This window comes from Gracilinanus agilis, chromosome 6 (genome assembly GCF_016433145.1).
Source record: "Gracilinanus agilis isolate LMUSP501 chromosome 6, AgileGrace, whole genome shotgun sequence".
Lineage (NCBI taxonomy): Eukaryota > Metazoa > Chordata > Mammalia > Didelphimorphia > Didelphidae > Gracilinanus > Gracilinanus agilis.
In genome coordinates this window covers 88,742,500-88,754,983 of record NC_058135.1, presented here as the reverse complement: position 1 = coordinate 88,754,983, position 12,484 = coordinate 88,742,500, and the positions used below count along the sequence as shown (strand labels likewise).

Sequence of the window (12,484 nt, the reverse complement as noted above, 5' to 3'; positions counted from 1 at the left end):
ATGAAAGGTTATTTAATATTGTGTCTACTTGACCACAATGAATTCAGCCTACTTCATAAATGGTGGAAATTAATTAAATCTACTTAATGCACAGAAATTCAAACATGCACATTAGGAAGATTACTCTGGCAGTTGTGTGAAGAATGGTTGGAGAAAGGGGTAGCAAGAAGACGAGTACATTTCGGACATTCAAGGGTATAGGTCAGAAAGGTTGAACAGGGAGTAGAAATGAGGTGTTGGATACAAGAAACATTGCAGAGGGAGAATTTAGGGGAATTCTGACTACTGTGTTAAGGCATCACAAAATGTACCCAGGTAGAGGATTGGCTCGTAGGTGAGAAGTTGTGGAGTGCCTTTCAGTATCAGGACAGAGATGCAGAGGTGTCAGGATATTGGGAAGTCACTGCAAAGGGATGTTACAAAGGGGTTGAACTAGAGAAAAACACACCTGGAGTTTGGACACCAGGGGGGGAGGGGGGAAAGTATGTCATCTGAAGTAATTCCTGGTACCAAATTTTGATTCTGTCCTCATTGCTAAGAGTCATCCTTTCATATTTCCCTAATCTACTTAACTACAATTGCCAAATCAGCTGTCCAAAACCTTCTCTCAAATCCCCAGTGATTCTGCCAAACCAAGGCAGCTAGGTGAAGCAGTGGATAGAGCCTCAGACACTTACTAGCTGTGTGATCCTGGGCAAGTCACTTAAACACTGTCTAAGATTCTTAAACTGTAAAATGAGGATAATAAGAGCACCTAACTCACGGGGTTATCGTATCAAATGAGGTAATATTTGTAAAGTGTTCTGTAAAGAGCCCTGGCACATAGAAGGCACTTAACATATGTTCATTTCCTCTCCATTCCTTTTCCCACAAACCCACTCAGGGAAACAATGTGAGATCATCCATCATAAGCTCTAATATCTACTCTATTCCATATCTTTTATGTCCTCTACCTCTTCGCCCACCCCTTCTCTTTTGATGAAGCCTTTGGGGAGGAAGTGATCCTTCCCTTTGGCAAGGCGAATTTTCTGCTTGGATCCTTATTCCTGCCCCTTGGATCTCCTCCCAAAGCTTGCTGCATAAGTCATTGATTCTCAATCTCATATCTACTGACTCCTTTCTGGTTACCCACAGACAGAGCAACGCCTTCCCCATCCTCAAAAGCTCTTCTCTTCCATCTTCTCAGATTCTGATCCCTACCTCTTTTTTATTCTCAAGCTCACAGAGAGAGCCACCTGGTTTTAGTTCTCTGCTTTCTCTCCACTTCCCACTGATTTTGAAACGTTTTACAACCAATATTCTGACATTGTCTCTCCCTGATTACTAATAATCTCTTACCTGCTAGATCCAAAGACCTTGACACAGCCCTCATGTTCCTTGGCTTCTCTGCATTATCTAACACTGAGGACCACCCCTTCTTGCCTTGGGTGATACCCTCTCCTCCTATGCCTTTCATTACCCTGAATTCCCATAGTAATCACACACTCAGATACTCAGAGACAGTTTTGCATAAGCCTACAATCAATATAATTCTAAATGCCTTGGGTAGCTAGAAATACTCTCATTTGGGAGAAGGCAAGCTGCTGTTAATAATGATATTAGCTAAATAAATACAGGTTTACATTGCTGAGCTATTAAAATATACACAGCTTAAAAAAAAGGGATGTTTCTTAACCTAGAGAACTAGCAAAAATATGTAAGTGAAAGGCACTAAAAAAATCAATGACTCATAAGAGAGACTTTTTTTTTAAGTGGGACATTTGACAAGCAGATGATTATGTGGATACCTGAATGAATAAATACTTAAAGGGCGTTTCTATTCATAGAATTTCCCATTCATTCATAGGGGTGGGCATACCTTCCATTGACAAATATCATGACCCTTCCATGCCTTAGTCATGGTCTTTATGAGTTATTAGGCTACAAGATCTGTCCCTGTTGGTTAGTCTGCCACCAGGCATTTTCAAACATGGCTAGGCTGGTTCTCCAATGGCAGACCCACTGCTGGGTCTAAACTCAACTACATTGTTCATTGGGTCTGTACTCAAATACAGATACATTATTGGGCCCATAGTCAAAGCCTTTCCAGTTTAATAGACTCTGTCAGAACTAGCGGTCCACTATGGCCTCTGAGGATGCAAAGTCAAACTCTGGTATAAGAGGTTATTAGAGAAAAACTTTAATGAAAGAAGAGGCTCAGTAGATAGAGAGCCAAGCCTAAAGATGGGAGTCCTGGGTTCAAATCCGACCGTACACACATCCTTGCTGTGTGACCTTGGGCTTAAACTTAAACCTCATTGCCTAGACCCTACCACTATTTTGTCTTGGAACCAATATACAGTGTTTATTCTAAGATGGAAGGTAAGGGTTTAAAAATTAAGTGAAGGGTAGTTACTGAAAATAGACACATACATACGTACATGCACATACAATGATGTTCTTTTTTATTTCTGAATCTTTTTCAGAATAACAAACCTTGTAATCTCAGAAAAAGTCACCAACAACTAAATAATAATCGTCCTGTGTTTTTGTGTATGATGGAAGCATAAGACCAAATAGAAAATGTTAATGTTCATTTTCAATCAAACCAAATTGACCTTGGTGTCTACTGTTACCTAAGGTACTGCATAAACATGACATGTGGTAATGAGTAGCAATAGGGAAAAGTACAGTAATTATACTTTGAACCATGCAGGATTTCAGATTGCTGATGTGATCATTCCCCTGAAAGGAAAACAAGCTTATCTTAATGCAGCTGCCTTTTCTTCTCTGCAATTTCATGGAAGCCACATAATCAAAATCTCCTTAATTCATAACTCACAATCAGCAGGATTAGGTACAAAATATCCTTTATGACCTCAAAAGGCAACAGCCTATCATCAAGTCTGACATAAAACAAAAAAATTCAAAATTATAATGTCTACAGGGAATGACAAACTCTTTGGAGTAAAAATACCAAGTCCAAAGAATGGTGATTGTTATAGTAAAGCCCTCTTTGTTAGATGAGACAACTATTATGTACTTGGGAGATACTATAATGGCTGAAACATACTAGACATTAAATGTTTTTTGGTTGATTGAATATAAAGGTTTGATTTTACAAAGACCCATCAATAAATATGTCTAATGCTATTTTAAAAAAATCTTTCCTAAAGTGAATTCATTTATCATTCTGAAATTAAACTTGAGACCTCACGTACAACATTGGGAAGACTTGAAGGATCACTGGACTCAGAGGCAAAGGAACCAAATTCAAATATGTTCTGTTACTTACTACTTGTAAGGCCAAGTACCTGAAACTTCATTTTCTGATATGAAAATTAAGGTTTTGGTTGGTGGAACTATGAACTGATCCAGTCATTTTGGAGAGCCATCTGGAATTATGCCCAAAAAGCTATAAAACTGTGTATATCCTTTTGACCCGCCAATAGCACTGTTGGGTTTGTTTCCTAAGGTGATTAAAGAAAAAGGAAAAGAATTTACATGTTCTAAAACATAGCAGCTCTCTCTGGCAAAGACCTAGAAATTGAGGGGATGTCCATCAATTGGGGAATGGTTAAACAAGTTGTGGTATATGATTGTGATAGAATACTACTGTGCCATAAGAAATGATAAGCAGGTTAATTAAAAAAAGAAATAGTAAGACAGTTTTATAAATGCATATATCTTTCCATCGGAATATATTCTCTAGTATAGAGAGGAGAAGGAGAAAGGGAGATACCTGGAAACTACAAAATAACAAACAAGCAAATAAATAAAATGAAAAAGGGTTTAGACTAATCTCTAAGATATGTTCCATATCTAAATATAGAAGCCTATGATTCTAATTTCTTAGCATACTCTATAGGCAAAATTGACTGGGAATGTAAGGACTCATACAAGTGGTTTTCCTAGAATACACCAGTAAGTTATACAAAGGTAATTACAATATTCCAATAATGTACCTGTTTCATATCACTTATTAGACACTCTAGTCTATTATCCAATAAGAGGCAGAAAACTGACCAATGAAGAAGCATATTGATGTAGCAGATAGAGGGGCTAGCTTTGGAATCATGAACCCTGAATTTAAGACCTGCCTGTGACAGACACTGACTATGTGACCATAAAGTCCCCTAACCTATAAGTGACAATAAAAATGGAGAGTGGGCAACTGAGTTAAAAATCATGACTCTGACACACCTTGGCTGTGGGATCAGTACCTCAGACAACCCTTGTACACTCTACAGCTGTTGATCTTTCTGGCCTGGAGAAGCATTTCTTCACTGGGCACTCTTTACATCAGCAAAATCATCTTTCTGGGCTACTGGTTTTACTAGCTCCTTAAAATGTATTAGAGAGCAGAAGTTAAGGGGCCATATCAAGTCAGATGTTCATCTTCATTCTAGGCTGAGCAGAAGAAAGCTATGGGAAACCAATTAGAAGGCTTAGAAAGCAAACTAATAAATCCAGAATTTCAAGAAAAAAGAGAAAGGAAATTAATTAATAAGCATAAAAATTTTAGGGGATTAAAATATGGCACCACTTTTTCAGGGTCCACCGAAGAAACTATATTATTGTTCTTCTGGTACTCTTATTAATTATACCTCTTCCACAACATCCATGCTGATGAGTCCAGATCATACCAAATCTAGTATCTTGTTATGACAAGAATATAACCAGAGTTTTAGCATCCAAAAAAAAAAATTCCTTCGCCAACCCTCAGTGGCCATCATTCAACCGATGAGTTTTTTTTCTCATTGGGTGGAAGGTCACGATAAATTAGAGGTCCAGAGTGAGACAATAAGGCCTGGTATCAATACAATATGGAGGCTTATAACAGAAAATAAGGCTATTTAGCCTTGAGTAGAGAAGACTCAGGGGAGTACCAAATATTTAAAAGGCTGTTAGGCAGAAAAGAGATTAAATTTGCTTTACTCTGAATCAGGAACAATACACAGCAGTAGCTAAGAAGCAAAATTTGCTTTGTTATCCAAAAAAAATTCCTGACAATTAGAGCTATTTTAGAATGAAATAAATTATCTGGAAGGTATACAATTGCCCTTAATTTGTACGTCTTCAGACAAAGGCTAGAAAGCTATTTGTCAAGTATGTTATTGATGGAGTTGTTTCATATATGGGTTGGAATGGAAGCCCCTTTCACCACTGAATTTTTGTGTGTGATTACCAAGATATGAGACACAAAGTCCAATAAGAGGCTCAAGCTTAAAGCTTTTGAGTTTGATGGGACCTGTCAGAGTACAAGCTCCATTAGTCAAATCAGTAAACAATGACTAAGTAACTACTATGTGAAAAGAAAGCCCCTGCTTTCAAGGAGCTCACAGTCTAATAGGAAATACAACATGCAAATGGAAAGTACAAACTAGATACATACAAGACAAATTGGAGATCACTTTAGAAGGAAGACACTAACATTAAAGGTGACTGGGAAAGGCTTCTTGTAGAAGATGATTCCTTCACTGAGTTGTACATATGTACATACCACATAATTCTGAGGCAAATTGCTATTGCTATTGCCATTGAGAATTGGGGGTAACCTCTATGACATCATGAAGCATCAAAGTAAACTGGGAGCAAAAAAAATTCATGGCAGGCTTAAGCAGGCTAGATCTAGTGACCATCAGGATCTGAATGTGAGAAATAGAAAAAAATATCGCTATATACATGTTTAATGAAAAGGAAGTGGTTTTAGTCAGTTAGTCGCAATGAGAAACAATAGCCAGACAACCCACAAAACACATTAACAAGGCTCTTAAAAGATCAAGAAGAAACAATTCAGTGCATTGGGTAGGTCCTCTTGTGAGGATTTATGGAAAGTCGTGAACAAGAATCACAAAGAACAAGAAAGCATGGAGGATTTTGATTTGCAAAAACAGAAGGAGTACTTATCCAAAATATCACAGAATAGTACTTGTAGGCAAAGTCATTTAAAAATGTCTATAGGAAGGTGAAAAGAGGAAGCCTGGCACAATGTATAGAAAGGAAGACAGCCTTAGAAAGAAGTTAAGTCCTGTTTCTTGACACATATTACCTGTGCCATCATAGGCAAGTCATTTAATGACTCAGACACTCAATAAGACTAAGATGCAAAACTTTTAACTTATCTGGATTGGTAAAGGGATGTTCCCCACCTGGAAATTTCACACCAAGAAGTAACATGTTCAGACCACATCAAAAAAAATGGAAAATAAAGTAGAAAAATGTGTTATTTCTTAATAAAACATGACAAGTAGAACAAGGGAAAAAACATTCAAAACACATCCAAATGGTAGAAAGACAGTAAGAAGTTGTCTTAATAAAGAACTACATATACAGAGAACAGAGGCACAGTTGTAGGTAGTTTTAACCAGTTCTCAAAGGGTGCAAAGAAAAAGCCAAATCTAGTTGGAAAAAATGTAAGCAAGGTTGGAATAAAAGATACCTTACTAAAAGACAAAACCATCACTAATTGCAATTCGAAACAAAATAAGGGATAAATGTCTTGTCATTTTATTGCACGATGAGGAAAAAGTAATTTAATGCTATATTATCTTTAATTTTTTTAGCAAACTGATTTAACTAGAAATTAAATCAGAAAAAAGAGAACATTATATTTGGGAAACTAAGATGGAGTAGGTATCCCTTAAAGAATACATATTTAAGTACCCTAGATGGATTTAGATGGATTCAAATCTCTCAAGTCCTAGCTAGTGATGCCCTCTCTTCTTGAAACTTTAATAATGTGGTAGTTTATTATCTATCTGATGATGTGTAAATGTGCTACTGTACAGACTAGAGGATTGCAATAGATGATCCCTTAAGGCTCCTTCCAGAGACATTTTTCTAACATGATGCACAGAAATATTGTGAACAATAAACTTAATTTTACATATAAGATATGAGCATTTCTATTTAAATAAGCAACCTGAGAACACTATTCAATATTTAAATATTAAGCTTTTACCAATATTGATTAAGCCTGACAGAGGATTTAAAACCCATAATCCATAGCTTTATGACTATAATAATAATACAAAATGAAATTCTATCACGTTTGATGAAACTGCCAATAGCTAGATTGTGGGATTTATTTATAAGTTGTTTTGTAAACTGCAAGCAAAGGGTATCTGTTAATCCACCTTGAGAGGAAATCATTCAAATACCATAACAAGCACCTGGAAGAGACCTGCCAGGAGCCTCACATTCCATCTATAAATGTTCTGGGATGCTCAAAACCCATTTAGAAGAGTGCTTCCCATTGACGATTGTAATAACCAAGAGTGTTTTTTATTGTGATTCCCTGCATTAGAGTGCTGCAAACATCCTGGCCCATCTTGCTAAATGTAAGATGACTAATACACCCTGCTAGGCTCCAACAAGCCACAGCAGGGGCTGAAAAACCCTCAGCCAGACCAGCCAGGCTGTTGGGTTATTATTACATGGTGCAGGCTGCTCCATGCTTAGCTTTTTTTTTTTTAATGACGCATCAAACCCTTGATCTGAGCCATTCTGACTTAAACTGGGCAAGCAGGTTCTTTCTCAAAGAGCAAATGGAGTTTTCAGAGCTTCCTTTGTGTCTTTCTGTGTACAAAGAAACATCGGTAAGTAAAGTACTCCTGATTCCCATTGATGTTGCCCAATGGAGTGGCAGTGTAAAAGGGAGAAGGTAGCAATTCTTATGAACTGAAAATAGTAAAAATAAAATGTTACATTAAAAAATCAGAGACTGAAATAATGAGGTATTTCAAAAAATAAGGATTTTTTTCTGTACAAAGTTGTGTAATGAACTCATTTAGCCCAGAAAGACCTGATGAATCAATAAAGACAAATCAAATAGTATTCATTGTGTTTTTGACATAATTTATTCTAACCATTTTAAACTGAATGGTAGAGTTTCATATTATATATGATGAGTAGAATATTAAGTTGACGAATTTGTTGCTTAGTCATTTCAGTCATGCCCAACTCTTTATGACTCCAATTTGAGGTTATCTTAGAAAAGATAGTGGAGTGTTTCATCATTTCTTTCTCTGACTCATTTTAGATATAAGAAAATTGAGGCAAATAGGGTTAGATTAACTTGTCCAGGGTCACACAGTTAGTAAGGGGTTGAGGTCAGATTTGAACCCAGGAAGACACCAGACTTGGCATTCTATTCACTGTGCCAATGAAGAAAACATCAGGTATTTGGGAGAAAGAAGCTTTACACTGGTAAATCCATGTCCACACATCTTATCCTCATAGTTTTAGGATGGGAGATACTAGAAACTATCTTGATGAAGATGAAGCTAAGATAGTGAGGAGGGTTAGAAATAGTCCATTGAAATTTTTTTTTTATTTTCAAGGGAAGTTTTATACGTGCATGGTGCCTATAATCATATTCTACACTCAGAAGGCAATCAATTACTATCCTTGATGGAAAGTCTAAATCCATTGAGATATAGTAAAAACCAACTAATTTCAATATGTTTTAATAATGGTAGACTGAGCTGTCTCTCTATGGAGTTTTGTTAGCTATGTGATTATTGAGTATTTGAATAATTTTGCTTAGAAGTCTTTCAGTAATGCTCAGTTCAAGAAGCATGTGCTGAAAGCCTTCTGTGTGGCCTGACAGGCTCAATGAGGGATAAGGAGCATAAATGTAATTCCTGACTTCAAAGAAATTACACAATAGAGTAGGGGAATCAAAATAAGGAAATGTGTTTATAAGAAAATATAGAATAAATATGTTAAAAGGAAGTTTGCTCAAATAGTATCTAACAATTCCTGAGAATGGAGAAATCAAAGTGATCTGGAAAAGTCTAGGGACACCAACACAGAAACAATGGAATTTAATTAAGTCTAGAAGGATGGTCAGGATTTAGATCAGGAGGGAAGAGGGAAGAAGGCAACCCAAAATGGAAGAAACATCATGAAAAAGTCCCAGGAATGGGAATGGAGGATAGTACATTAATGAGGTAATGAATCCAGCCTCACTCTATAAGCAGGTTCAGAATGCTGAAGGATTGGGAGAATTATTTGAATAGTTGTAGGGGAAGAAGAGAGAGGATCAGTTATGAAGATAATGAAATGAAATTTAATAATTCCAAACTATGTATTTGAATACCACATAGTATAGTAGATGAAGTGCTGGACGCAAGACTGAGGAAGACCTGACTTTAGATCCCACCTCAAACAGTAGCTGTGTAAAACTGGACAAGTGGCTTAACCAATTTTAGCCTCAGTTTCTTCATCTGTAAAATGAAGATAATAACAACAACTGCCATGCAGGATTATTTGGAGCATCATATGAGAGAACGTGAAAAGTGTTTTAATAACCTTAAAGTCCTAAATTTTTACTTTATTACTATTATTATTATTGCTATCAATAGTTATTCCAAGTCATGGAATAACATAAGTAAAGCTGTGCTTTAGGAAAAACTAAAGATCTTGTATTATATGATTTGTTCCAGCAAAAATATGAGCACATTGAGGACAAGGACTTTTAAGAATTCTTTTTTTTTTCTCCTTTAACTGCTATAACCTATATCAGACTATTTACCACATCGGGAGGGGCTGGGGGGGGAAGAATCTGAATCATAAAATGTCAGAAAACAAACTGTCCAAAATAATTTCTATCTGTAATTTCAAAAATAAAAAAGTTAAAAGAAAGAAAACAATTTATTTGCATTTGAGCTACTTAGGACCCAGTAGGCAATTAATAAAGGTCTGTTTAACTCAGAATTGAGAGAAGCTGTCAGTACTGATTAAGGCTATCCAGGTAAGACATAACATGGGCCATTGTAGAGCAATGACAGGGATTATATAAAGGAACCAATTCTAGATCTATTTAAAGGTAATAAATGATAGGACTTGGGAACCATTTGGATACAGAGATTGAAGGAGAAATGAGACCAAAAAAGACTGTATGGTGATGGGTCTAGAAGCAAAGAGAACAGTAATTTAGTTGACATCATTTATGAAGATGGGAAGGGAAAAAGTTTCAGCTATGTTGAAATGAAGTAAATTTGGAACATTAAATTAGAAATTTACCATAGACATTTGGTAATATTTGACTGAACAAAACATGAGGTCAGGAACACAGATGTTGATTTGAGAATCAAGGCAGAACACTTCAAATCAAAAGAGAAAAGAGAGACAATGCAAAGGATTGCACTTGGGAGAATTATCACAGTTATTAATTTCTAGATGAGGAAATAAATCCAGCCAAGGAAATAGAAAAGAGTCATAAAAATGAGAAAAACACAGAATCATAGCCTCGGAGCTGTCAGGAACATGAGAGGTCACATTGTTCACCCTCCACATTTTACAAATGAGCAAAATGAGGCCCACAGAATTTTTTAACCAATGTCATATAGATAGGAAGTACCAGAGCCAAAATTTGAACTCAGGTCTTCTGAAACCAAAGCCAGAGGTCTCCACTTAGCAACTCTAACACTTTGTCATAGAACAAAGGAAGAAACAATTTCCAGGAGTACGCTCAAAGACAATCAATGCTGCTGAAAGATCAAGAATAATGAGAAATAAGAAAAGGCAAATAAATTTGGTAACTGCCTCATGAAGGTGAAAACTAGGAAAATTTTTCAAATTTAAACAAATTAACATCTCTCAACCATCACATCCTTTGGGGGAAAGTTCAGAATACAATTTCTTAAAAGAAAATAAAGGGTATATTTTGCTGATGATGTCTCTTTCAAAAGAGATTTTGATTTCTATTGTGGTCAAAAGATGAAGGTTTCTTTAAATAGCTGTAATGCATAACTGATTTTTTTAAAAATCTATGATTGAAAAGGAAGGCACATAGCTAAGGTAGAAATATAAAAGAGAAGACAAAAATTATGTTTGTATGGCAAATGGGCAGATAATTCATTCCTCTCTTAAATTCTTTCTCCTTCCCAAAAGCTCAAGTGAGACAATTACTCCATTTCTTCTTCGTTGCTCAAATCCTAAAATCTCAAGTTAAAAGAGACCTTAAAGATCATTTAGTCTGACATTTTGCAAACTCTTGAAATGAAGAAACTAAGATCCACGGTAATTAGGTCAAATGGTTACAAGCAAGTTCTACTTGATCTGAATAAAAATTGACCAGATTAAAAGGAGAGGGCAAGATGTCTCTTTTAAAAAAAGTAGAAGAAGCTAATAAAGGTAATGAGATGAAATAAAGTATCTAACTTTCACTACAGGAAAGAAACAATTTCACTTTGGGATTTTACTAGGTGGAGTAATGATGAATGACATTTCTTTTTTACAAAGACCTTTTACCTGGAGTATCTCACTTGATCCCTTATGTGCTCCATTCTCTAGCCAAAGCATGTGACCTCAAAGATCATCTGGTCCAACCCTTTCATCTTTCAGATGAGGAAGTGGAAGCCTGCTTTCTCCACTATGCCACAGTGCCTATCGGCTATTTTTTTACTTGACAAAAATAATTATTCTTCCTATAAAATGTATACATCACTGTATTTTTAAAAAGAGATTAATAGCAGAAATAGAACAACAATAATAATCATAATAAAATTCAACAAATAAAAAGTATATAGTTTTTTAAAGCACAGCAAAACTTTTTTTTTTCTCATACACCTCTTTGAAATAGCCATTATCCCCATTTTATGGATTAGGAAACTTGAGGCTGTGTGTGGTTAAATAAAGGAGGTAGCATGGTGGTTAAGAAGATGGTTAAGGGGCAGCTAAGTGGCTCAGATAATAAATCCAGATCTGGAAATAAAGATCCTGGTTCAAATCTGGCCTCAGATATTTCCCGGCTATGTGACCCTTGGTAAGTCATTTAACCACACTTGCCTTGTCCTTACTATGCTTCTGCCTTGGAACTGATAATTCCAAGATAGAAGATAAGGGTTTAAAAAATACTGGTTAAGTAAAGGTGTATGGGGTATCCATGGAGCAATAACACTTATGGTGTGAGGGCTTGCCCTTTTCAGGGTCACTCCTCCACCTTTGGTGTCCACCTTTCACCCAGCTATCTTCAGTGGCTCCAAGAAGCTGTAGTATGTGAAGGGGCCACACACTGGTAAAACTGCCTGGGCAGATGGGCTACACCAGGTTGAGGTTAACTTACCAACAGGACTCCAATCTGTTGGCAAGTTAGGGAGATATCTACTGCAAGCATGTGAAGATTTCCCTAGTGGTTCCATTGTTCCATTGTTCATGAAAGTGGCTGAAATAGGAACTGTGCTTAGAGCTTCATCAGAGAAGGCCATCTACTGCATCCTGGACTAGTGCCAGTTGTCCTGACTTTTGTCTTTCCACTGGCTTTTGATGATTCTGAGAGTCAAGGTAGATGATTTTGTACAACTCTAATTCATCTTAAATCTACCTCACATGCAAGTCAAGACATTACAGTCCTCTTCGAAAATGAAGGACAAACAACAAGTCTTTAAAGATATGCACAATGCACTTAAGAGTCAGATGAACTGAATTTGAATTCTGGTTGGTTATCTCTGCTACGTTGGACAGTTTACTCGCTCTCTGTAGCACTCAGTTCCTT

At 36.4% G+C, this 12,484-nt stretch overlaps 1 protein-coding gene across 1 annotated transcript in view; it reads right to left on the bottom strand.

Moving 5' to 3' along the window:
• Positions 1 to 12,197, bottom strand: part of GPM6A (glycoprotein M6A) — a 160,961-nt gene extending 148,764 nt beyond the window's left edge. The window contains exon 1 of the mRNA XM_044681668.1: positions 12,056 to 12,197. Within this exon, the coding sequence (XP_044537603.1) occupies positions 12,056 to 12,197 (142 nt within the window). The remainder of the gene's footprint in view (positions 1 to 12,055) is intronic.
• Positions 12,198 to 12,484: the final 287 nt, after the last annotated feature.